We start from the raw sequence: 25,002 nt of genomic DNA, 5'->3' as shown, positions 1-25,002 counted from the left end.
TGTTTTGCTAATGGGAACCCCTGTGTCTCCATGACCTCATAACACATTTGTTGCTTATCTCTAGATTTATAGTCTTTAAGCCCTTGAATATGAAGCTGTAGCTGATAAGTAAAGCTCTGTGGAGATGAAACTTTAAATGGCATGTTACAGCAATTCATGGAATTCACTTCAAATCAATCATGATGTCGTTATTTAAGTAGGGTTATTATCATTAACTAAAACTACATTTTTTTATGACTTTAAATAAAATAAACATTAACTGAAATAAAATAAAATGTAAATAAAAACTTAAAATCTAAAACACTTTTTATTTCAGTTAGTTACCAAGGGAACATTTCAATTTTTTTTTGTTTTGATGTACTAAAATAAGCTTAAGCTTAGTTTTTTTTTTAAAAAAGTCTTTATATTTTTTTTATTAGGTTTTAGTTTAAATACTTAAAAACTGTATAGACACATTTAATAAAAAAATAATAAAAATTACAAAAACACAACAGTTACTAAAACTTTAACTAAAATTAAAATGAAAACAGAAAATATCAAAATAAAATCTAATTAAAAAAAATTCACAAAAACTATAATAGTAGTCTATATCAATGATAAAAATTAACCATAAAAAAGTTTAAATTACTTGAGATAAAATAAACATTAACTGAAATAAAAACTTAAACTTGTTTTTAGTCAGACTTTTCCAACATTTCAAATTTTTTTAGTTTGTTGAAGTACTAAACAATTTTTTTAAAAAACATGTCTATATATTATAAGATTTACACAGATTTATAAAATATTTGAAAAAATAAAAATATCAAAATGACTAAAAGTTTGACTAAAACTATAATGAAAGCAGAACATATCAAAGTTAAATTCAAAATATTGACAAAAACTATAATAGTACTAGTCTGTATCATTGATAACAACTAAAATAAAATTAACTTGAAATAAAAATAAACATTAACTAAAATAATATAAAATATGTTAAAAAAAATAATACATGAAGTACTAAAATATTTTTTTAAACATGTCTATATATTGTTTTGCACACATTTATACAATTTATGAAACAAAATGACAAAAACTTTGACTGAAATTAAAATGAAAACTAAATTCTAATTCCATAGACCCTAAAGACCCTAAAATACCACTGTTATGAAGAAGTTGCAGCTGAAGAATATCTGAGCTGTGGTTATTTTGGGTTTCCTGAGCTTGTCTTTTCAGTTTCTCTGTAGCTGAGTGTGGTGTTATGTAATGAAGTGTGTTCTGTAGCCCACAAATGTTCCCAAAAGGCCCTTCCTAACACCAGTCCGGGCCTTTAAATCCAGATCCAGCATGTAAACACCCCTGGACTGCCGTAACCTCGGGGCTTCCCTGTCCTCTCCGTCCGACGGCACGTTAACTCGAAGCGCTAGTAAATACACCTTCTCCGGCCACATATCGTCAACGTTTATTGCCTGTCGCAGTGGAAAAAACTCGATTGAGGAATGAGGGATGTCGTCTCTCACATGGAAAAGACAAGAGTCGCTGCCAAACGCCAGATCTCTGGAAATCCAACACTCAATGCCGGCTGTAAAGGCCGAATCCAAGTTTCCACGCTGAGAGAGTTTGTAATGTAGAGAGGGAGTGACAGAAGCTCGGCATTCCAGCGGATGAGGAAACGACTTTTCTTTAATGACTTATTTTTGTGACGATGAGTGAAACGGCCCACTTTATAAACATTTACATGTTTAGAGTGTCACGAGTCAATAAGACGAGAGCAGAATGGAGTTGGATAAGTCGTGGGCGTCAGGAGTGTTACACAATAGTTTGACCCTCAAGCTCTTTATCAAGATTTTATTGTCCAGTTTGTTTTGCCAAATATGAATGCTTGTGTGAGAGATTGTTGATAGTGGATTTTGGTAAGCTTATGATTCATGCTGTATTTTTCCTTGTGTCTGTGCACTGATGTGAACTGTTCCTCTGGAGTTTCTATTTTAGATTCAGAGGCCATAATTGTGGCACAAATCAAATGACAATATCAGAGTTAAGCTGCACGTTATTGAAAGGTTGTTTATTACGTGCTGATGAAGTGCGTTCTGTAGCATACTAATCAAAAAGTCTGTCTGAAAGAGGTATGCTTTTTCCCTTGTTCATCTGTCTTTAGTGTGTAATGTTGCAGTGTGAGCATGAAGAAGCTCCAGTTCTTCTCTATATCAGTGTCAGTGTTTCTGAACCCCTGAAACGCCTCCATTGTAGTCTTGAGTTTCTTCCGGGAATGAACACGTCACAATATTCCTCATTTAAATAATTCATACTCAGAATAAAGGGGCGGGGCCTGGTTGAGTTAGTTAGTAGTGTGTTAAACTGGCGGTTATGGTAAGGGGCGGGACATTTCACAAACACACTCGAAGCGCTCGACCAATCACAACACACTGCTCCAGCCGACCAATCAGAGCACAGTGTGCTTTTCAGAAGGAGGGGCTTCATAGAGACAGGAACTAAACAGAGCGTTACTGACAGACTGGGAAGAGAGGAGCCGCAACAATGGAGAATATGAGGAGAATAATCAACATTCAAGCAGGAAAACCTGTTCTAGCAGAGCCCAAAATCAAGACTTTGTAAAAGGGCATAATAGGTCCCTCTTAATACCAGTCATGGGCCTTTAAATAAAGAGCAGGAGTACATTAATATTGTACACTTCAGTGTCCTATTACTTTTTTAATCAAGCATTGTTTTGTTTGTTATGAGAACTATCAGATAAACTATTATCTAGCATGAGGTAAGCCTAGCATGACCAAGTAATATCTCTCTCTTAAAGTTAGGAATGGACTGATATTAAAATGATATGAAACTCTTGAATGAATGAGGAAAAAAATGATAGTATGTAAATGATAATTTAAGTTATGTAAATGATAATTAACTGATAATTATTCATGCTATGACCAATAACAGGTAAACTGAAGAAGATAAAATGACATGCTGTTGTGCATATCTAAATATAGAAGACTAAAAATTTTAATTTACTACATAAATAAATAAATGCAAAGATTATGCCTTTATATATTTTACGTTCATTCAATGTTAAGTTTAAAAAAACTGCATAAAAAAGATTTTTAAACTATGTTTAGATGTCTTAGATTTTGCAAATTTTGAAATGCAAATTAATAGAAAATAAATAGCTCATAATAGTAAGTTTGGCATCCTGAAGGTGGCGTTTAACATTTGATGAAGGTCTGGCACCTTCTTTCACAAGATATTTGTTTAATCCTTTTTGAGGCCTGTTTTGTGCCCTACTTATTTTACAGAAAGTGCCAGTACATGTTTTTAGAGTAACCTACCCAACACTGCTGCTTTTGTACATGCTTTCATGGAAATGCATCAGGACACATTTTAGTAAAGAACAGATGACAGAGCAAAACCTGCCTGAACAAAGCAATAATACATAGAGGCTCATTATATTGTGTGTGTGTGTGTGTGTGTGTGTGTGTGTGTGTGTGTGTGTGTGTGTGTTTCTGATCCAGTTCCACATGATGACATAATTTACAACAATAAGGTTACAAACTTAATTTTCCAAACAACATGAGAAACAAGACTGGTTGCTATAGTAAAGCATGTTTTACTGCCTCATTAATATGTAAAACATTGACATCATGACACAGTTGAACAGCTCCTCCCAAATGATTGATGGAGTCATATTTAAGTAGATCAAGAAGGGGAAAATGACAGTAGATGTTGTTTACTTCCTATAAGAGATATATGTATATAAATGTTTGTATAAGATGTCATTGCAGGGCCAGGGCAGTCGGTCAGTCTGGGTAAAATGATCCATTGGTCATCCGTACTGGGGTGTGTTTCCCAAACGCATCGTTAGCCAACTATGGTCGCAAGTTCATTTGTAATCAGCAGTTCAATGAGTCTGTTTCCCGAAACCATCGTTCCAATGAACATTCGCAAACAGAATCGCAGAGTTGTGTGTTTGGAGCGACAAATCTCGACTTGTGGTTAGAAGAAGAGTTTCTAGTTTGCATGACATGTAGACTCAATAAATCCTTATCTTGAGCAAAATAAGCAAACTGACATTCAGTACAATCTGTATATTTTATTTAAAATTCATATAAATGTAATTTACTTTTAGTTTGTCAAGAGATTTAAAGTGTCGTTATTGAAGAGTGCGTGTGTGTGAACGAGCTCTAGTGTAAGAACGAGTCTATGAGTGAATCTGGAAATAAAGCAAAATAACTGAGAAAAATGAGAAATAGTCCTCAGATGCCATGTCTGTAATTTACAGCAAAATAAATCTAGTATTAATTCGATCTCAAATGAATCATTAAAAGAAGTTATTACTCCACTAAGTTCGCGACATCATTGACCAACGTGGTTGAACGAAAACTTTGCGACAGTACGGTTTCAGGAAACAGTCGAGACTCGCTAGTTGATTTCTTCATTGATGCATGGGACTGCGGTAGTGAACTGACTTTGCTGTACGGTAAAAGCTCACCCCTGAGGAGTAATGTTCTGCGATGTGTCAGTGCAGTGAGCGTACAGGTGTGGGGAGATATGTGTTCGTCTCCCGCACAGAAAACAGCCCCATTTGTTCTGGATTCTGAAAGTGTGTCGAGTCAAGCTGAGTTACAGTCAGTTTCACCTCATTTCTGCACATTTAACCCGCTGTGTGCTTCTTCCTAGAGGAAAACCTTACTGTTCTGATGTTGCTTTTACAAAGTTTTGATTTGTTTCTACTAGAACAGTTGTTCATGCTTTAATGTTATTTTCCTCATATTCTCTATTGTTGCTAGCCTGGATGCCAGCCGAAATTAGCCCCGCCCACAACATTTGAGGTCGGGAAGTTCAGTCTGGACTTGATCCGTTGTGAAGCAACTATGCTCGAACCAGACCTGTTCGGACCAATCAAATGGTCAGGGCGGGCTTTATACGATGATGGACAGATGATCAACAGTCACGTAATCATCCACGTCACCAAAGAGCGCTTGGGTTGAATTCGTTTACAACAAAGATGGCTGCCACTGGAGAAGTGAGATGTGTAGATTCCGCCATCGCGTCTGTTATAGAAGATATCGACAGCGCATTCATTTTAAAAGAGGAACAGAGAACCGCGATCAAGGCATTTGTCGATCGGAAAGATGAATGAAGAACATACGTCACTTACTCCGTTGCTCTGATTGGTTGTAGGTCTATCCAATTGAGTGCAGAGGCATTTTCTTTCCTGGTTCGGCTGAAACACGCCCCATAATCACAGCCCAATGGAGCAGATCAGACTCACATTCTGACTAGAATCTGAGTATGACTACGTCAGGCTATATTGTTGCGGCTCCTCTCTTCCCAGTCTGTCAGTAAAGCTCTGTTTAGTTCCTGCCTCTATGAAGCCCCTCCTTCTGAAAAGCACACTGTGCTCTGATTGGTTGGTGTTGTGATTGGTCGAGCTCTTCGAGCGTGTTTGGGAAATGTCTTCTAACTAACTCAACCAGGCCCCGCCCCTTTATTCTGCGTATGAATTATTTAAATGAGGAATATTGTGACGTGTTCATTCCCGGAAGAAACTCAAGACTACAATGGAGGCGTTTCAGGCCGGTTTCACAAAGCTAGTTTAGACCGGTCTATAGTGTTAGACAAGTCTAAAATGTGCTCATAGACTAGTCTAATGCAAGTTAGACTGTTTCACAAAAATAAAGACTGACTTAATTTAGACCAAAAAAATTAGACACTTTACCCCCAGGCTAACTTAGGTCTAAGACTCTATGTTACCTTGGCAACCAGTAGTAACAATCAGTTACATTACAAACAGCCAAAAGAAAAGGGAAAATGGCTCATAATTTAAACATTTCTTCTTGTTATTACATTCTCCGCTAAATTTGCCAAGTAAAATGTCCTTGTAACTGTTATACTCCTCCAACAAACTCATATTTTCCGCTGGGGTAAACTGCACTGAGCGGTTGAATGCGCTTACTCGATCCGCCATGTTATTTGTTTTGAAAAGTGTCTTATTTTACCCAGAATGCATTGCAGTGTAGTCCTACTTAAGATAGTCAGAGTCTTAAGTGCTTTGTGCAACGTTCTGATTTAGATGTCTATCTGAAGTCTGACTATCTACTATATCTAAGCCATAGTCAAAGTCTATCTTTGTGCAACCGGCCCCAGGAGTTCAGAAACACTGACACTGATATAGAGAAGAACTCCCGCTGGAGGGACTTTGCTCAAACAGCAACATTACACACTAAAGAAAGATGAATGTGAAAAAGCATAATAAGTCCTCTTTAAGTATAAACTTGTTTTAGATGTTTCTCCTAAACTTCCTCAGGAGAAATTTAATTAGTCAATAGTTAGAAATTAATTTTGACAGCATATGATTGAGGAAGAAGGTGATTAGAAATGAGTTCATATTGAGATCTCATACGTTTGATGGAAGTCTTGGCAAATCTGAGCAAAGTTTGAGAGAATACTAGGGCCTAAATAAAGAACTGAGAAGCACAGAGATTATAATTTGCTCTTTCATTGCTGTCTAAGATTTTATTCACACCAGATTTTGACAAAAAATATCATCTGTGAAGACTGTAGCATCATCTTTTATGAGACTGTTTGTTCTTTGCTTTGTAGAGTTGTTGACTCTGTGTGGATCCAGATACGTATTTGGTCAAAAGCCTGTTTTAGATTAGGTTTATCCTCAGTTTTAAATGAAAAGTTCACACAAAAAGAAAATACCCATCATTTGTTCACCCAAACCTGAACGACCTGCTTTTCCATGGAACACGAAGAAAATATTTGTAAATATATCTCGGCAGCTCTTTTCCATATAATGAATTAATAGTCTGTAAGCTAACATGAACAAAACAATGAACAATTGTGTTTTTAACCAGCATTCATGAAGCTTGTTAAATTATATTGCTCATAGTTAGTTCATGTTAACTAATGCATTAACTAAAGTAAAAAACGAGACCTTATTTTAAAGTATTAACAATATTTTTCATTTTTAACTCAAACTGTCTCCCTGATAAAATATTTTAGAGATTGGCAATATTATAAAACTGCATATTTATTATGAAAGATTTATTAATTTTCATGACTTTTAAACTTTTAAATAAGGCTACCTCATATACAGTGGGGAGAACAAGTATTTGATACACTGCCGATTTTGCAGGTTTTCCCACTTACAAAGCATGTAGAGGTCTGTAATTTTTATCATAGGTATTCTTCAACTGTGAGAGACGGAATCTAAAACAAAAATCCAGAAAATCACATTGTATGATATTTAAGTAATTCATTTGCATTTTATTGCATGACATAAGTATTTGATACATCAGAAAAGCAGAACTTAATATTTGGTACAGAAACCTTTGTTTGCAGTTACAGAGATCATACGTTTCCTGTAGTTCTTGACCAGGTTTGCAATACAGACTTTCAGCTCCCTCCAAAGATTCTCTATTGGGTTCAGGTCTGGAGACTGGCTAGGCCACTCCAGGACCTTGAGATGCTTCTTACGGAGCCACTCCTTAGTTGCCCTGGCTGTGTGTTTCGGGTCGTTGTCATGCTGGAGCCACTCATCCTTCTTCTTCCTCCAAACACGGCGAGTGGAGTTTAGACCAAAAAGCTCTATTTTTGTCTCATCATTTGACTACTTGACCTTCTCCCATTCCTCTATTGGATCATCCAGATGGTCATTGGCAAAGTTCAGACGGGCCTGGACATGTGCTGGCTTGAGCAGGGGGACCTTGCGTGCGCTGCAGGATTTTAATCCACGACGGCGTAGTGTGTTACTAATGGTTTTCTTTGAGACTGTGGTCCCAGCTCTCTTCAGGTCATTGACCAGGTCCTGCCGTGTAGTTCTGGGCTGATCCCTCACCTTCCTCATGATCATTGATGCCCCACGAGGTGAGGTCTTGCATGGTGCCCCAGACCGAGGGAGATTGACCGTCATCTTGAACTTCTTCCATTTTCTAATAATTGCGCCAACAGTTCTTGCCTTCTCACCAAGCTGCTTGCCTATTGTTCTGTAGCCCATCCCAGCCTTGATGTCCTTACACAGCTCTCTTGTCTTGGCCATTGTGGAGAGGTTGGAGTCGGTTTGATTGAGTGTATGGACAGGTATATTTTATACAGGTAACGAGTTCAAACAGGTGCAGTTAATACAGGTAATGAGTGGAGAACAGGAGGGCTTCTTAAAGAAAAACTAACAGGTCTGTGAGAGCCGGAATTCTTACTGGTTGGTAGGTGATCAAATACTTATGTCATGCAATAAAATGCAAATTAATTATTTAAAAATCATACAATGTGATTTTCTGGATTTTTGTTTTAGATTCCGTCACTCACAGTTGAAGAGTACCTATGATAAAAATTACAGACTTCTACATGCTTTGTAAGTAGGAAAACCTGCAAAATCAAATACTTGTTCTCCTCACTGTATCACGATTTTACAAGACCAAGTGAAAAAAAAGGAACTGTTAAAATATACTATTTCAGACTTTCATGTTTAATTCAATGGCGTTTCTTTGTAATTATATGTGAAATTGTTAAAGATTACATCATTTCTGAGTGATAATTGTTTCAAAGTATCTATCGTATGACTTCAGATGTCTTGGGATATACAGTAAAGCCCTATGAACATCATATATGATACTTTATGGTTCTTTATGGATACTTAAAATTGTCATTTTGTCCACTTCAGGGTTTTTATAGTTTACTGAAACTAAAACTGTAACCACAAAAAATATTTTTGTTGCTTTAAATACAATAAATGTTAACTGAATTAAAAATGAATATAAAATATATACTGTAAAAAAAAAACTACCTCAAATGACAAAATATGCAATGAAATAACTAAAACATTAACTAAAATTATAATGAAAAGGTAAAATATAAAAATAAAACCTAATTCAAAATATTAATAAAAACTATCTGAATGATACTAAAATAACACCGATTGGCATTCAACTTCTGTAAAAGAGCAGCGTGAGCATTCTTCAAAATGACTCCTTTTGGTTCCCCAGATGAAGTAAAGTCATGAAGGTGACTAAATGATTCATTCTCGCTGAGCGTTTCCTCAGTGTCCAGAGCACTCTGCAGGGGAACAGTTAAAGCTTGCCAAATGACAGTGTTGAAAATGCAGAGTGAAAGAAAAATACACCCCTCCCTTCATCTACAAGCCCCCGGTACACACACACACACACATACAAATTAAACGGCGCTGACCTCACCCCCGTGTGCAAAGCCAGAGACTCAAAGTCTCCCCCCCCCCCCCACTAGTTTTCTCTCTTTCGCCGCCCACTCCGGTCTCTCCTGCTCATGTGACAGAGAAAGTTCTGCACATTGGGAAGCCTGTCAGTGTGTGTGTGTGTGTGTGTGTGAGCGCAGAGCAGAACGAGAGCTAGATGGACCCGAGAGTTTGCTTGCAACAGCACCTTCAAACATCAGGACAGCTCTCAACTCCTTAACAAACGGCTTTCTGAGCACATACACAAACACACACACACACACACAGGTGTGTTTGGCAGACCCGATATCTGGGCAAAAACATCATTTTGGTGCACTAGTTGGGATATTTGCTGGGACAATCCAAGAAAAAGACTCCTGTGTCATGTGTGCGTGATGTGAACAGGATTCGCCATGGGTCCTCACAGACTGACTGTCCTGCTCTTCTCTGGCTTTGCCCTGTGTCTCTGTCTAGCCGTCGCTCAGCGCTCCTCATCCTCGTTCGCACACGGGGGTCCCGAGCGGATTAAAGTGCTCTTCACCCCCACCGTCTGCCGGCTGCGCTGCACACAGGGACGCTGCACCAACTACTGTGAGCGCGGGAACATCACCACCATCTACAACAGCGAGCAGGGAGGACAGACGCCACCTGGGTCCGGATTCAGAGTGTGTGAGTACACGCACAAACACACACACACACACACACACACACTAGTGGCATCCTGGAAGATATGGACCAAAGTGGACCAAAAACTTAAAAAACAATGTGTTAGACTAGCACAGTGTGATTTCAGTTTAGTGTGAAAGGTTTCAAATCCTCATCTAACTATATATTTTTCTTGAAATATTTAAAAATAAAAATAATAACATTTAAATAAAATAGAGACTTTATTTATTTATTTTAAAAACATTGTTTTAATATAGTAGGTTGGGATTTGATCCCCTGCATGCTAAATTTATAATAATATAAATAAAAATATTATTTTATTTATATAAAATCATTTCAATATTAAAAATATGTTTTTTAGAAAATGTATAATATTACTTAATTTTTAGAAAATATTTATAATGTTAATACATTGTTATTATTATTAATTATTTTAATTATATATGTATGTATATATATATATATATATATATATATATATATATATATATATATATATATATATATATATATATGGTATATAATCACATATATATTATAAATTAATAAAACAATAAGCTTCATCCTCATGGGGACAAAAAAAAAATGGTCAAAGTTTACTGGTATTACTATTGTTGTGGGGACATTTGGTCCCCATGATGTAGGGAATACCAGGATCACACACACACACACACACACACACATACAGCCCAAATGTACATGCACAGACCTGCAGGTGTGTGAGACATCCATCTGAAAGTATTTACGAGCGGTGTGTGTGTGTGTGTTGAGGCATCTGTTGTGTCTGCTGCTCTTCAGGAGCTCATCCCTGACTCCTCACGGAGAGATGGAGAGCATGACCCGAGCTCCTCTTCTTCTCTCTGCTGGCGTCTGTTTATTTTCCTCTTTTCTCATGTATGTGTTACAGTGGTCCAAAAGATCTCATTGAAAATCTGGTGTTCAAAATCTAATTTTAATTGATCATAAAACTATTCAAGATTCTCCACTACTTCTAGGTCACTAATCAAATATGAAAATTAGTAATATTTCATTTATTTTAATTCGAATTCACAAAGGTTCATTACATAAGAAAAATAAGCATTTTTCATGTGGAGTTTGTTTTTGATATTTTTCAATGTTCAATGTCATTTTCTGATCTATACCATAGTACTGATCACATACTGATATACCATGGTATTTAAAAGTAAAAATACCAGTAGTACTGTGGTATTACCAAAGCATTTTAATGCTAGTGTCCAAATATTCATGCAAATGTGAAAAAAAAAATAAAAAATCCATGATATTTTCATGGTATTGTCTTGATATTTTTCAAACAGTGATCTATCAATTCTAAATTCGGTTACACTTTATTTTAAGGTGTCATTGTTACAGTGTAATTATATAATTAATTACTGAGTAATATTAATTAACTACATGTACTTACTATAGGGTTAGGGTAGGATTAGGGTTTGGTTGAGGGTTAGTTGCATGTAATTATGCATAATTTACTGTTATTACTATGGTAAGTACATGTAACATGTAACAAGGACACTGTAAAATAAAGTGTTACCCTAAATTTATTAACAACTACAACATCAACAACAACAACATGGTATTTTTAAGTACTTTGGAGTGCAATGTAAATACCATGACATAATTATTCATTGACATGTTATATTAAAGTAAGATGGTATTATTATGCTGGTTCATCTGCAAGACCGGAACCAAACCATCTCTAACCATCATAAACCAGCCTTGGATTCTGCATTCTGAGCGCAAGGCAAGGCAAACGTGTGTGGTGAATCCCAGCTTGTACCATGGTACGTTTACGTAAGGCTTGTACACTCCTCTTGACTTCAGTTTCCACCCGGGACCTGTTTCCTATTCGACTCTTGCTTCGTGTCCAAGAGAAAATCAGCTCCAACAATCCAGTAACATCGTGACCTATTTATACAAGCACTGCCTGTAATCTCCATCAAGAGAAACTCATTATGAACTTATCACACAGCAAAGCTTCCTCTGATAAATGTTATACATTTGTGTTTTAGTCTGGTAAACACGCTTCTTCTTACATAAAAGCTGGAGATGATTTATACACATTCTCCAGCGTCCAGCTCAAGCTGTTCGGCGATAAACGGGCATAAACACGCATGCCGTGTTTGTGGCATCGAAGGAATGGCGTTGGCTTCAAGTTCTGAGAAATATGCAACTCATTTATCAGTCTTGGAAACCTCCGCCCATGCTGTCAAAGCCTCTTTTTAGTTGAGCGAATGGATGGTGGAGGTTACGTCTTTTTCAGTGACTTCACGGTCAGTCTGGCACTGGCACCAGGCCAGAGCGCTGGTTGTAATTTCGCTCTTTGAGTCATTTGACAGCTGAATTATGACAACGAGAAAGATGCGAATCTTTCTCGGTAGTGATTGTGAACGCATAGTGAAAGTTGGACCGCTGTGGGGGAGCTGAAACAATGATTCAGAGCTCTTTATATAACTATTTATATAAATATGCATTCATCTCAGTGGATTAGATTCTGATTAGACACATTTGTCTCCGCTATTCTGTTGCTCCCAGTCACTTTCTGCGGATCCATGTGGGATTGTTAGTTGTGTTTTTTCTGGATTTTGCTTCCTTTGGCCTGGAAGCATTTCATCTACACCTAATTGATGTCATGTGGTGGAGATTTCAGAGCTCAAGACTGTGACTAATATGGTCACACACACACACACACACACACACACACACACAGTGGCAATAATTGAAAATGAACTGAAATGAACACTAGAGGCAGTAAAACACTAACTACTTTAATTCAAATTATGATTACATGGACAGATTATTCATTAATGAAGATATACTGACTTGAATGTCCTTTCACAATATTATGTTATGACCTCAACATACTTTAATCATAGTGTGTAATTTGTAAACACATACATTTTGATGTTTGCATCACATAAGCAGCTCATATGTGTCTTTTCTGATGCTCTGAAGCTCACCTGTAATAAAGCTGTGTGTGAATTTAAAAGGTCAAAGTGCAGATTAAATGGAGTTTTTGTCTCCCAAAAGAAAGAAGTGATTCTGCACTGCTTGAAACGAGTCGTCAGTAATTCCAGTCTCACTCCCTGTTACAGTGTAACAATGTAACACATTTGCATAATGCCAGCCTGTGGTCTTGATTGGCTGAGCAGCTGTCTTAGCTCCGCCCTCAAACACTGTAGTTTATCTGAGACTGGAAGAGTTTGGTTCGTGTTGTTCATGTCGAGAAAACGATGTTTTCTGAGATTGATACGGTAAAACCCATCGTTACTGTTCGTATCACTGTGAGCTGAGATTCAGATATGATAATGAGCGTTTGCTTTCTGACCAATCACAGCAGACTGGACCATCTGACCAATCAGAGCAGAGCAGCTCTCAGAGAGGCGGGGTTTAGAGAGACTGAATCCTTGATCGAAGTGTTTCATGACTCTGTTAGAAAAGAGGTGTAGGAGACTGCTAAAACAAAATTAGGAACCTTTAAAATACCATAATATGGGCACTTACATCTTGGAAAAAAAACTAGTCATAGTCTCTATATTAAAATATACCTCCATCGCAACACAAGTGAGAAGCTCAATGAACTGAAGCACTTCTGAACAACTCTCAACCGTAAATTAGTAACTAAGAAGTCATCTGGCTCTTAAATATTTCTTTATTTTTTAGTCTGGGTGCCTGGGTTTTAGAAAGAAGATGAGTTGATGTATGGATGAATACAGATGCACTCAGCATCTGCAAGCGATCTGAGGCACGTGTGTGTAGGGCTGGTGGTAAGTCTCCTCCAATAGCAGGCTGTGGCTCTGGATGAACAGAGAGGCGAACACGTGGTGCCAAATAAAAGCATGCAGTCCTTCATCGGCTTCAGCTAAAATCAGTGCAGAAAGGGTGAAGCGGAAGAAAAATCAAGCAGCTATTTCTTCTCACTCTGCTCATATATGTGTGCCGTATCTCTGAGGGTTAATTATTTTACCTGCAATGGACCTCAGGGCCCTGAAACATCTGGACGATGGCAGAGAGCCAGAGCCTATCGGGGGCGTTCACAACATGTGTGTTATCGTGCATTTACTCTACATATGTGTGGATGTTTCATAAAAGATTCAGCTTTCGGTTCTTCTGTCGTCCTAGTTGTCACGATATGGAAAACTTCTTCCATGCAATCACGCTTTGACATTAGGTGAAGTATATTCATGTGTGTTAATGGGTTACAGAGAGATTTGTAATTCTGTACAGCAAACTTTTGAACCCTGGTGTGTATAGCTTTATATGCTTTTGTCATGACTTTTGCAGGACTCCACAAAGGCATGTAATCACTAAAGCAGGTTTCCCAAAAAAGCTGGTGGGGGGTTGCTGTGGGGTCTACTGCCTTTAATTTATGCCGTTTTTCAGATCATTATTACATTAGTTTTTACTATGATGCATAGTAATAATATGATAATAATAATATAATTTTTTTGAAAGAAATTAATACTTTTATAAACACATTTAGAAATATATGCAGTTCTTTTGAAATTTCTATTCATCAAAGAATCCTGAAAAAAAAAAATGTCACTGTTTCCACAAAAATATGAAGAAGTGCATCTGTTTTTAACATTGATATTAATAAATAATAATATATACATATATATATATATATATATATACCTAAGAGAAACAAGGGAGACATTTTCAATTGAATTCACTTTTATTTGTGCAGCCCTTTTCAACAGAATTATTTTCAATAAATAGTAGCTTTCCAAAACTGCTAAAATCTGTAGAATAATTGTTAAACATTAGTTTCCCGTAATCAATAATCGTATCCCTTAAACTCATCTTTGATCACCAAAATGACATATATAAACAATTAAAAAAAATTCTTCATGCCTTAAAATATCTTGAATGTAACTCGTCACCCATGCCTCATTTAGTATGCGCAGTTCTATGAATATGCAAATGAGCCCCGCCTCCACTCACTCACTCAGCTCAGAGATCCACTCGCTGACAATCACACGTTGATCTGATTGGTTACAAGGTAGTTTGTGACGTCAGAATCACCAGCGATTTCAACCCGTGTTTTTGAGACTGTCTTTACAGAGAAAATACTCAGCACTGGTGTGACTTTGCACATGGTTTGTCTTAAAGCATATTAACACACCACATAGACATATAAACAACATTAAAATCTTGATTTTAACCACATGAAACCAGACTTTAAGGTAAATATTTTTAAGTTGAAAATGTCTGTCTTGTGTCTCTTAGTTTTCAGAAAATATATTTGATTCACCTTTATATAAAAGCCTGTAATTCTGTCAATAACATGTTGTCTTAATAATGTTTATAGTTTGTCTCACACAGTGCAAGAGAGTCTTTATACAATGGCAGTATATAGCCTCAATATATATTCTCATTGGTCAGCGAATCCCTCCGTCAGCATGTTTCAGATGGTGACACACTTTCTGCATTGAAATGAATTGATTCGCAGCTTTCTCTAGTCCAGTCCAGAGCATCATGTGTCTTTAATTTACATCTAAATACTTCTGCCTTTGACTTGAGTGTTAATACAGTCAGCTTTGAAGTTCATATGTGTATATGTGTTGATATAATCCTCTCTTGAGACTCTTATTCCAAACTAGTTTTTTATGAAAGCATTCATATGTCTAATTTGAGACTTTCCAGTTTTAAACACAACCCTTAAACTGATCCGCCCATGACTAGCAGGATCTCTTCATTTACGCTGAAGATTGCAGATTCTCTGAATGAATCTTTGAAGTGCAAATGAGGGCTTGGACCGTCTCCAATGAAAATGGCTTTTTCTTCCATTCATGTCCTGTCACGAGTTTTATCATCGTGTTGTTTCAGTCGAGCAGTGTATTCCTGGCCTTTCATCATTTCAAAAGAATTTCATTTACATATTTCCCCCCTCACTGAAAGCGTAGATATTTCTTCCTGTTATCTGGACGGAGCCAGTATTTATCCGAACCCTCGTTAGTTTCAAAACAACAGAATGTCTGTGGTCCAGAAATGAAGGTGGAAAGCTAGAAAATGAAAAGGTACTGGAGATTCCCAGCTTTAATGTAATGAAGTGCGAGTGTGTTTCCAGCTGTTGGTGTTTAGGCGGATGAGCTGAAGATCAAGCTCTCGTCCAAACACGCCACAGCTCAGTCATCTGCTAACCTACAAACCTCTCCCCATCATCTCTAAACAACGCCCGATCTCACACACCCCTCGCTTTCTCATTTACATCCATAGTGGTCTGTGTTACTATACAGTTTAATATGTATAAAGTACAATGTAATGGTTAGTATACAGCTCATGAGATCATCTCCATAATTATCTTGTGCGTTTGTGCATTAGACACTAATTGAATCTGCTTTTAGATAGTTTGTTACCGGTCATATATATTATGCTATGCTATACTATACTATCTATCTATCTATCTATCTATCTATCTATATATATATATATATATATATATAAAATTACAATTAGTTGAACTTAAAGGGTAACTCTCGCCTAAATGCAACCTAGGGTCTTTTTGTTAATCTACCCGAGGCGAACTTTTGTTAAAAGCATAAGCATAAGCACTTCTATCTCCGAATGTGAATGAACTGACTCTGAATTTTAGTATTGCTTCTTATATGAGCATCCTTTTTCAAATCCAAGGTCAATATTGAATTTTCACTAACGACAAAACAACAAATTATCCGTGAATTTATATGGATCTAAGCTTTAGGAGCTTTCCATCTTTACTCTCCTCCCTGTTATGTTGCATTCGGAGATCGACTATTTTTGACTGTCATAATGCCGGCGGACACAACTACAATGAGTTGTTCAAAACCTTTCTTTTTAGTAAACTCTGTGTTTACAAACAATGTTCTCAATGCTGGAGTTCATGTGTAGAGCCCCTGGTGATACTTCCAGCACAGTTTCATGTTGTGTCGAGCCTTCTTAGTGTTTTAAAAATAGCGATTTTTGATCATAGTCGTGGCCCATTCACTCCCATTCAAAAGGCAATTTGACCAAAAACGAAAATACGGTCAAACTTAAAAGTGGTGTTTCCATTCTAATTATGCTTTTACGCGAAAGTTTGCCTCGGGTAGATTAAAAGACCCTTGGTTGCATTTTGGCGAGAGTTACACTTTAAGAGTGTTTTTTTTACCCACTTAAGTAGGACTTCTTTAGTCTTTATATGTAATTTTATATTTACTTATATTGTATTTGAAATATGGCTAAAATATATGGTCAAAATAAGTGTACTTCTTTAAAGCACAATAAAATATTAAAACATAATTTAAAATGCACTTTTAAAGTAAAATGTTAAATTTGACACTATTACAAAGCAGGCCCGGCACCAAGAGTCCAGTTCTGGATGGGCCAGACCAATTGTGGATGGGCCTTAAATTAAAAACGTTATCAAATCACTGTTTAACCTAATAAAAATGCCTAATTTTTTGCCTAACAGACTAATATACTGTTATATTATCTGTGCTTACATAATAGAGATTTTAATAGCTTGATGCTCTTTAAATATTTTGAATTTGAATATTTATATATTTTTTAATATTTAAATATTTTAAATATTATATTTTATTTATTTTTAATATTTATTTTAGTTTTCAACAATACAGATCAACAACACTGCCCGACAGTTTCAATCAAATCCGGTCATAAGTGGCAATAGACCTGTTTGACGATTTCATACAACATTAATTTCTTTCGATTTCATTAACAACAAACTGAGCTTGGCTTATTATACAGAGAAGATGCATTAACATGTAGCCTATAGGCTACTACGAGATAACAACTAATACAATAGGCTACCGCCAATTCACGGTCATCCACGAAGATTAACAGCGGCATCCGATCCCGAACCTCACTGTCTGCTGAACTTGCGCAGAAACATCAAAATAGACATAACCAGCTTTTTAAAATGGTTTTGAAAACTCGACTGGTGCTTGATGACGTCACCTCGCCCCAAAGGATCCACAACGAGCCGTAATTAGAGCTTGATTAAATAAATGCTTCGTTTATACTAGGGAGGACGTCTTTAGCTGTGAAACTTTAAAAAAATTTGCACAAATTTTTAGCTTATTTGACGATTTTTAATAATTCTTGGCAAAATTAAAATATATTAAAAGTTAAAAAATGTTTTTAAGGAAACTTATAGGTGGGCCTGTTGAAAAGTGGGTGGTCCCAGACCCGTCCAGCCCACCCATAACGCAGTGCCTTTCTTGATTTTTCTACACAGAATGGACTTCAATGGCAAACAACTTTCCCAATGTTCAAAGAAGGTTCAAATGTCCGTCTCAATGCAGCTTCAAAGTCTCGACACGATCCCAGTCGAGAAATAAGAGTCTTATCCAGCGAAACGATCGGTCATTTTCTAAAAATGAATAAATATATATATATATACTTTTTAACCACAAATGCCGTCTTGTACCATCTCTGAGATGCGTCACGTATTGCGTCATCACGTTGGAAAGGTCACAAAAAAAAGTACAAAATAAAATAAAAATAAATTAAAACAAAGATGTTTAAATCGGACGATTTTGAAGTTGGAGGAGAAAATGAGATATTTTTCACTCTTCCCTATCTTTCTGAACCGGAGAACACAGACAATTTACTTAGATAGATGACGTGACGCGTGTCCTATCCAACGTGATGACGCAATGCGTGGCACATCTCAGAGATGGTACACACGGGCATTTGTGGTTAAAAAGTATTATTATTTTTTTTAGAAAATGACAGATCGTTTCGCGAGATAAGACTCTTATTTCTGGACTGGGATCGTGTCGAGACTTTGAAGCTGCATTGAGACATTTGAACCTTCTGTGAACATTGGTATAGTTGGTTGCCATTGAAGTCCATTCTGTGGAGAAAAATCCTGGAATGTTTTCCTCAAAAACCTTAATTTCTTTTCGACTGAAAAAAGAAAGACATGGATATCTTGGATGACATCGGGGTGAGTAAATTATCAACAACATTTTTTTGAAAGTGAACTAATCCTTTAAGATTCGAAGTACAAGTGCACATCCAATATGATTAAGCACGCTTCTTTCTCATCACGGTCATGCACGGTATTTCACTTATTAGTTCTTTGATTGTTAGTTAACCTTTATTATCTCCCTTAGGAGAAATCTGTGTAATGAGAAATGTGATTATGCTTAATGTGCCGACAACATTTGACAAATACCAGATTCTGTGATGAGAATGGATTTACTCTGATACAGAGCTGGAAACTAAGAAGTCCTGTTGGTCTAAAATCTCTAAACAATTCACTGGTTTATTGACGACATCCAAAAACCAGATCCTCCAAGAAACATCCTTCAAACCGCAGATCATTCTGATGCTTTAGATTTATTTTCCTGTGTGAAGAATGTGGCTTTACCGGCCTGAAGTCACAGAGCAACAGCTCATTTATGATCGCAGTAGATGCTCAAATGCTCTTCAGCAGAAGATCTAGTGAAGTGTTTTTCCGCAGGGATTCAAACAGTTTGGAAAAAAGTCCATCCATTCCATGTTCGGTGAACTCCAGTCCAGTTCACAGGATTGTGTGATTGTGCCCGTTCCAAAAGCCTTTTACTTTGCTATAATCAATGGCAGACGTTGACATAGTCTCCATAGGGTCCGCCTCCCATTTAGGATTTGCATACTTATTTGTATATGTATGTCAATCATGTTGGATATATCATTTGATGTTTAGCTGTTTTCTAGCAATAATATAATACGACCACAAAAGTGTTTTAAAGTAATGTGGCTTTAACGAATCCTTTAACCGTTAAAGTTTAACGAATTTGACCCTGCCGTAAACATGATGGATCTGTGTGGACTCTGGATGCTGTTCAGCTTCCGCTAAACCCTGGCTAATAGATGTGTGTGTGTGTGTGTGTGTGTGTGTGTGTGTGTGTGTGTGTGTGTGTGTGTGTGTGACCTCAGCATCCCAAAGTCCCAAAACTAAGCTGCACAGATTTCTCACATCACACACCCATAAACTCTTGTCACCGACAGCTGGGGAAACGGGTCAGCCAACGACGGCAGATCTCAACCGTCTCCTCTCTGTTTGTGTGTGTTTACTCTAAAGAAATAAAGATAATATATTGTTTGTCATATTCTCAGTGCGCTTCATTCCTGCTAAAAGTCCCAAACAGTGTGTTGTTTTTCATGCATTATTTTAGTTAAGAACTAAAATAACTAAAGGGAAGTACTTTACGTACTTGTTAAAGTTGTTTCATAATGGTGGCTGCACCGCCTCTGTGTCTGGGACATTAGATATGATTTTTATCAGCAGAAATAAATTCTGCTCTGAAGTAATTAAATTATGTGGATTACAAAACTGAATTTCATGTCAACTTTAAATAAGAGAAGAATTTTGATAGGAATAATCTGACATATGGTTGGATCTGAAAGTGAGTGAGACTGCTAGTGAAAAACACTGTATTTTACACCATTTGTTTTACTTTTTTTCAGGATTAAATTTGATTTTGAATCCCAGATTTTCAATGTGGTCACAGGACAACACTGTATTTAAAATAATACAAATATATAGTGCAGGCTTTGATTTTATCAGGAATTGCTTAGACGTGAAAACTGTTCTTTATTACGTTATTGAAGTGGAAGGGGTGGAAAATAACATTAGAAATGTGATTAGATTTGATGTTGAATAACAGTTTTCAGTCTGGAGGCTTGTTTTCTTTCCTTCTCTCTCTCTCTCTCTCTCTCTCTCTCTCTCTCTCTCTTTCTTTGTTTGCTGTTGTTTTAGCAGCTCTTCTTCTGCATTCTGTTTGTTTGACAGATGTGTTTGGATCTAGAGATTACTTGAGCGATTGCAGATGAATACTGCAAAAAGATCAACTCTCTCTCTATTTCTCTCTCACATGGTACATTTATTTTCGTCTTTTTTTTTCTTTTTTTTTTTTAGGCATGAGCCTGGTCTAAGCTTTCCAAATATATAAATTACAGTACAGACATATGATATGGAAGGCATGCTGAGGTCACTAATGAAATAAAATTTGTGCTTTTTTTATAGAAACTCTCCATTTTGAGAGACTCATAACTAGGTTGTGTTAACAACATCCATTTAAAGACACACTATTGCAATGCTGTCTGTTATGTGCCTTCCATGAAAACATTATTGAGCTGTTGTGGTTTTTAGAACAATAATAGCGTAATTTCTTTCTCATGTTGATGAGTGATGGATGAAGACATTGAAGACTCTCTCTCTCTCTCTCTCTCTCTCTCTCTCTCTCTCTCTCTCTCTCTCTCTCTCTCTCTCTCTCTCTCTCTCTCTCTCTCTCTCTCTCTCTCTCTCTCTCTCTGTCTCTGTCAGTCTTGTGTCCGCTGTTGTGTAAGAACGGAGGAGTGTGTGTACAGAAGGATCAATGTCTCTGCCCGCCGAACTTCACCGGGAAGTTCTGCCACATCCCCGTCCACTCCTCCTCCTTCACCAATCACATTGAGAAACCAGCGGGAAGCGCTGTGGATTCAGCCAATCAGCCGATGACGTCCGAGTACATCTTGCCTCTACAGACGCCAGAGCTGATCAACACCAATGGTGAGAGGCCTGGTTCATTTCAGTGTAAATAACATGCAATTAAACGACTGAATTAAATTCCACTGTAAAAAGTGTTCAGTTTACTTGCTTAAAAAAGTAAATAAACTTTATGCTTAATCAAAAAAATGAAGTAATGTGGAATTGTCAAGTTCACATAACTTTTTTTTTTTCAATTAAGCATTGTTTATTTAATAATTTTAAGGCAACGGGTTTACTCATTTTTTTTTAAGTGAACTGAACACTTTTTACTTTTTTTTTGCCAAATTATGTATAAATAGTCCATCTTTCATCAAACCTTTTACAACATTATCATTTGCACATGTTGAACTTTATCTTCATAGACAATGTAATGCATTACAAAGTCAAGACTTACCGAATGACAACATAAAATGAGCTTTTCAGATTGTCATGGAGGGTAATATGTGTTCTGGCACTATAGTCTGTTGTGTAACTCATGGCCACATATGGAGCCAGACTGTTGTGATGGTGAAAAATGACTGTGTCACAGACTGGCGACATTTATTTTCTGTTTTCATTTGGCTGCAGCTCTCAGTTTGGATGCCATCCATAAATGGCAGCACCAGGCTTTTCGTATATAGAGTCCTGTGATGAATTAAAGCAGAAACGCATCTGATGCATCCCGCAGATGTCAGTTACACCTGGAATATCTGAGCATGGCTCTTGAGTAGATGATGTGTCACCAGTTTTGTGTGGGTTTGTTGCACTGGGAGGCCGAATGACATCAAGGAAATCACCATGTGCACAAAGTTTTACCCTGAAAGGTGCTCTGGGCCTTTACTAAGACATGATGGCATTTTGATATATGTGCTTTGGCATTTTGCCTCTTTATTAGCCAGAGGTAATGGAGAGTGACAGGAAAAAGAGGAGGGAGTGGGATGAGGAGAGAGGCCAGAAATGATCCTGTAGTTACTTTCTTACAGGTAGATCATCTAAGTGAAAATTTGAGGACGACAGACATTTTTCAGAGTACTTCTTACTGTATCTCTTAGCAGTTTTGTTGTAGAGTAACTAAACTAAACTAATAACACATAATAATTGTTTTGGGTTGAGTTGAGCCTGTTGTTTAGTGAGAGTGTTGTGCTGAGCTGCGTTTTCATCGACTTCTGCATTGCAATGACTGACGAGCCGCATTTGAGCCACGACCCTTATGAAAAAAAGGTGCTTAATTGTATTGAATGTTCACTTGTTGTGGACTTCAAATCTTGAAAGTGTATATTTTTGTAACTGTATTTGCAGATCATTTCAAATAATGGAATTAAAGACCACTTAAGTGCACTTTCATGTCTATTTACTACATACTGAATGCTTTTACTTTAACTTTTAAATGTACTAAATTGCAACAACAAATATATTTAAATATATGACACAAGTTTTGATAGAAATTATATTAAAGGGCACCTATTATGCCCCTTTTTAGAAGATGTAATATTGGTCTTGGGTGTCCCCAGAATGCATTTGTGAAGTTTCAGCACAAAATACCCCACAGTTTATTTATTATAACCATTTGAAAATGTAATTTTTGGGGCCTGTTTTAAAAAGAGCTGTTTTGGCGTCTACCACTTTAAATGTAAATGAGCTGCATATCCCCGCCCTGCTGCTGGACCTAGATGATAAAGACAGAGACTCCGGCACAGAATAAACACGAATGAGAATGGACTAAACGTCTCGGAATGGTCATTTGATACATTTATGTACTTACAAAGTTTTAATCGCGTCCCCTTTGCCATTATGGATGTGCAACACACACACACACACACACACACACACACACAAACGAACTGTGATAACGTTCGCGCAATTTTTTGAAACTACACACACACACACACACAAACACACACTACTGTGATAACGTTTGCTAAGTACAAACGATTTATTTATTTATTTCTTAAGGGGAGGGAGATAGACGTTTATATACTGTCTATGGAGATAGAGCAGACCTTAATTTATTTACATTTGTAAATGCTGCAAAAAAAAAAATGCCTACGTGACATAAAACTGTCTGACGTTGTTTGTTGAGACATCCTATGACGACGACAATAAATAGCTTTAGACGCATTTGTTGTTGAACTGGCTGACATCGATTGAAATGACTATTTGCTCAAAAATCATAAAATACACTTAGCTACTTCTGGAGGTGACGTTGGATCGCGAACAGTAGGCAACGATCCACACTTGAGGATTAACTTTGACCCTCGTTCACTAAATAGTCAGTCAGAAAATGAATCTCGTATTTAGGAAGTTTAAGTGGCGCCTTTTCTTCATAAATAAAATGTCAGTGAAGACTAGTATGTCCATTCTTACATCCCACAACAGAACACCTACACTTCTTAGGAGACATTACCGGCTGTCGTTGAAACAATGGAGGATGCAGATCACCGAGGGCGGGGTCTATGCCAAAACCAGATGTCAATCAAATCACGTCGGTGGGGCTTAGCTCAATTCTACGTCACAGTGAGGGAAATCTAGAACAGGGTGTTCTGAGACAGTGCTTATGATTTATTGAGATAGTAAAAAAACTACTGGGTGGATTTTTATCATTCTAGGGTGGTTTTGCTCACACACTGCCAACACACATTTATGTTCAAACACCATGTAAAAGTGAATTTTGCATAATAGGTGCCCTTTAAATTATATTTTAGTTTACCATACATACAAATCTACATGCTTTCACCCTATTTCAAAGACAATAGAAGTAATTATGAAAGTACATATAAACATGTACTTAAGTCCTACTTAAGTTTTAAGAGGTATTTAATATACAAATTTTAATGTATTTTTGTGTAATTGCAGTTAACATGGAATTAAGTGTCTGAAAACATTACATTGAGTTTGTACTTTCTTTTAAAGTGAATTATTTCTGTAGTGAGTACATGCAGTTTTTTTTTAATTTTTTTATTATGCTTTTCACCAAACCTTAGTGGAAAAAAAACATATAGCAAAATGTATATAAAATGCATTTATTTCATACTAAGTATACTACGAATCATCCATTACCATATTTACTGACATATCGCTTGAGACTTACTGATATAAATAATATAATTAAACTTTATTGCACAATGCACATTTCTTAATATTAAGCCTACAAATGTGTTTTAATATCTCTATTAGTAAGGATGATCTCAGTATAATATCAGTCTTTAAATGCAAGATATTTAAAGTATATCTGAAGTGTACTTGCAATTGTTCCACTTTAGCACAATTAAATGTACTTAAATATTAAAATTTAGTTGGACTAGCACTATTTCTGGATAACTAAAATGCATTAAGTACAAAATTAGTTGTTACAATTTAGCAGACTTTAACTATATCAATTTAGTATTACAATTGCGGGTAATTTATATCACATAAATATGTAAATGTATTTTTGTTATACTTAGCATAAAAGAGTATTTGCATATGATAAAATAGCACATACTAGTTCCATATATTTTTTTTACTCCACTGAACTGTGGTATTTCCCATAATAATCACAATCTGACAGCTGTCACTCAGTGACACTCCACAGGCTCTGCTGATGTAACACTGCGTGTTTACTTTTTCATTTTGGTTTATTTAATCAGGCAGTAATGATAAATGAGTTTCCATCTGTCATTTAATGGGG

General features: G+C 36.6%; 1 protein-coding gene across 4 annotated transcripts in view; it reads left to right on the top strand.

Moving 5' to 3' along the window:
• The first annotated feature begins 9,271 nt into the window (after positions 1-9,271).
• ltbp4 (latent transforming growth factor beta binding protein 4) overlaps positions 9,272-25,002 on the top strand; it is a 78,815-nt gene continuing 63,084 nt past the window's right edge. For all 4 annotated transcript variants that reach the window (XM_081372479.1, XM_081372478.1, XM_081372477.1 and 1 more), the window contains exons 1-2: positions 9,272-9,841; positions 21,153-21,377. In XM_081372479.1, the coding sequence (XP_081228605.1) occupies positions 9,586-9,841; positions 21,153-21,377 (481 nt within the window). In that variant the 5' untranslated portion in view covers positions 9,272-9,585. The remainder of the gene's footprint in view (positions 9,842-21,152; positions 21,378-25,002) is intronic.

This window comes from Scardinius erythrophthalmus (assembly GCF_964197995.2).
Source record: "Scardinius erythrophthalmus genome assembly, chromosome: 8".
Lineage (NCBI taxonomy): Eukaryota > Metazoa > Chordata > Actinopteri > Cypriniformes > Leuciscidae > Scardinius > Scardinius erythrophthalmus.
This window is presented reverse-complemented; position numbering and strand designations above follow the sequence as displayed.